The 2,500-nt window shown below is 49.3% G+C and overlaps 1 protein-coding gene across 4 annotated transcripts in view; it reads right to left on the bottom strand.

Moving 5' to 3' along the window:
- The window catches only part of LOC125958207 (sprouty-related, EVH1 domain-containing protein 2), a 10,620-nt gene that overhangs the window by 3,376 nt on the left and 4,744 nt on the right, over window positions 1-2,500 (bottom strand). For all 4 annotated transcript variants that reach the window (XM_049691415.1, XM_049691418.1, XM_049691419.1 and 1 more), the window contains exons 3-4: window positions 861-1,038; window positions 510-678 (exon numbers count right to left, since the gene is read on the bottom strand). In XM_049691415.1, the coding sequence (XP_049547372.1) occupies window positions 510-678; window positions 861-1,038 (347 nt within the window). The remainder of the gene's footprint in view (window positions 1-509; window positions 679-860; window positions 1,039-2,500) is intronic.

Raw genomic sequence — 2,500 nt, 5'->3', positions numbered from 1 at the left:
GGGGCTCGTTGAATCGCTTTGAACTCGCTAGCGATCCTACCAGGTATAGCAGACATAGAGAGGAGAAGGTAGCGAGCTGAGCTGAGGTGAGCTGAACCCCTAGCCTACTATGCACGATTGATGATTACTAAACCTCGCTCTCTTGCTCGACCTCGCCTTCGTCCATCCGATCCTAAATCTGATGTCGTCTCGATAAGGTCCATCGGAGAGTGAGATCAAAATAATCGTTTCGGCTACATAACCGAGCGAGCGAGGGGACCGAGAACGCGCGAATACTAATCCGAGGGAGAGTGCAGGAGTAGGCCGATCCGCTGTTTCTGTTCTGTCGGGCGATAGCCTCACCACGCCGCCTTGCATTGCGTTGGTGGTGATGGTGGTGGTGTTAGGTAGCGCAGCCCAACACGTGCAAAAGGATGTGCGCAAAAATGTGACCGAGAGAAGGCGGATGGCGAAGGAGTAGGGTCGGTGAGAAGGAGAGAGAAGGGGAGTTTGGATAGAATGATGCTCACCATCAATGAGGTCATCGTAGGCACGGATGATTCCCTTGTCGAAAGCCCTCGCATCGGCGGCCGTCTGAAAGGTGAGCCCGTTCCGTTGCTTTCCAGCACGCCAGTGATGAAAGGTAGGCATGACTTTGAAGTACTGCAAATCTCTATTAATAACACAACTTAGTATAACCTAAAATTAAATGCAAGAACGGAATGGAGAGAGAGAGAGAGAGAGAGAAAAGAACGAACGAACGACATTATTTAATCGATTCCGATCAGGGATAGCATGACAGAAGCTGTGCACCATAAGTAGGGGGAAAGACAAAGGGGGGGGGGGGGGGGGGGGTGTTATGGGTATTTGTGTTCACTTACGGTTTGGTCAGATATTCTTTGCCCATAAATGATGTACTCGTGACCGCCACCGTCCGGTGGCAGTCGTGCGCGTTTGCGGATGGAAACGTTCGCCAGACCACCGCCTTGCAGTGGTAACCAACCTTCCGTACTCTCATCTCTGGCCATCACTTGTGCGCGTACTCTAACTAAGAAATCACTGCAAATACAAAACAGGTAAGCAAGAAAGGGAAGAAAGGTGATGGTTATCGATCAACGGATAGAACTAGAGTTAATACTACGATAGTTTTGGGGAATTTGTTCTATTTAAATAAAACCAAAAACCCTTCCTCATCCCGATTGCCGCAAGCGTTAGTAGGCCAAACTCCCGGGTAAATCCCTCCGGGTTGAGGGCTCTTGTTCGACCTTCGAGCTACCTCCTGATGTCCGGGGTCCGATCCAGTCAACCCCAATATCAGCTAATGAGAAATAAACATTTCCCTCTCTTTCAAACGGTATGCATTTCCCTTAGGACATGTTTTTGCGAATGCACTTGTGCTTCACCATTGAGCGAAGGCATTACCTTCCTACCGTTCCTACCGTTCCATCCGTTCCCACTCTTTGGTGGAGGCCAAACATCGTGGCGCCGTCATCACAGTAATGGGAAAACACGAGAGAGACAGAGAGACAGAACCCCATCATAGAGAGAGAAAGATCAAGTAAATTGGTACAGTAGCATCATCATCATCATCATCATCATCATCATCATCATCATCATCATCATCATTATCATCGTCATCAGCAACAACAACACTGCTGGCGCTAATCTGCTGCGGGTTGCTGCATCAACATCGGCGGCATCCCCGGCACGAAAACTATCCCGGAGCGGCCATAAAACCAGAAAAACGGAGGCGCGCTCCACCGCGCGCGCGCTCGACACAACTGTTCGCGCAAAAACATTCCGAAAATAATTCCATTCATTCTTTTTCTCTAATTTTCATTGATATGCAGTCGCAGCACAGAGCAGCAGCAACCCTCCTCTACTGCTGTTCTTTGGTTACATCTTTCACTCATTCTCTCTTTCGCTCTCTCTATCTCGCGTCCCCGAAGAGGACATGCACACGCACGCCAAATGGGCGATCGGTGTGGGACTGGTCTTCCTCTTGTGCGCCAGGATAAGTTTTATCGAGGGCAGAAGATTGTTTGCCAAAGATCTCGCCGGTATTGCAAGTCTCGCTTGCTCGAAGCTGCACACTGTGAGGGTTGTTATGTTGTGGTGCCGGAAAGGTTGCCAGCCATCCGTTCTGTTTTCCATCGGGGGGAAGGGGGAGGGGGAGGGAGGGATTGCGTGTCTTCTAGTGAATGAGTACGAAAAGTTGGCCATGGATCCACGGCTCACTCTCTCTCACTCTCTCTCTCTCTTCTCAGTGGTAGGAAAAAGTATAGCTTTCTTTTTCTGTTCTGTCAAATTCTATCAGTCAATACTGATGCCATTTTGGCTGGTGAACGGATCTAGTAGAGATAGTGCGTGTCCTGGCGTGGACATGCCCCGCATGCAGCATGAAAACATCTCATACAATCCCTTTTCCTCGACCTTCAATCTTCAATACCGATTCGGTTTTGCATAAACCTAAATTGGAGTATTGAAAAGACAAGGTCAATAGCAGTGGGCGTTAGCAGCG

The sequence above is a fragment of the Anopheles darlingi genome, chromosome 3 (genome assembly GCF_943734745.1).
Source record: "Anopheles darlingi chromosome 3, idAnoDarlMG_H_01, whole genome shotgun sequence".
Lineage (NCBI taxonomy): Eukaryota > Metazoa > Arthropoda > Insecta > Diptera > Culicidae > Anopheles > Anopheles darlingi.
The sequence above is the reverse complement of the archived record's forward strand: the minus strand, read 5'-3'. Positions and strand labels throughout refer to the sequence as shown.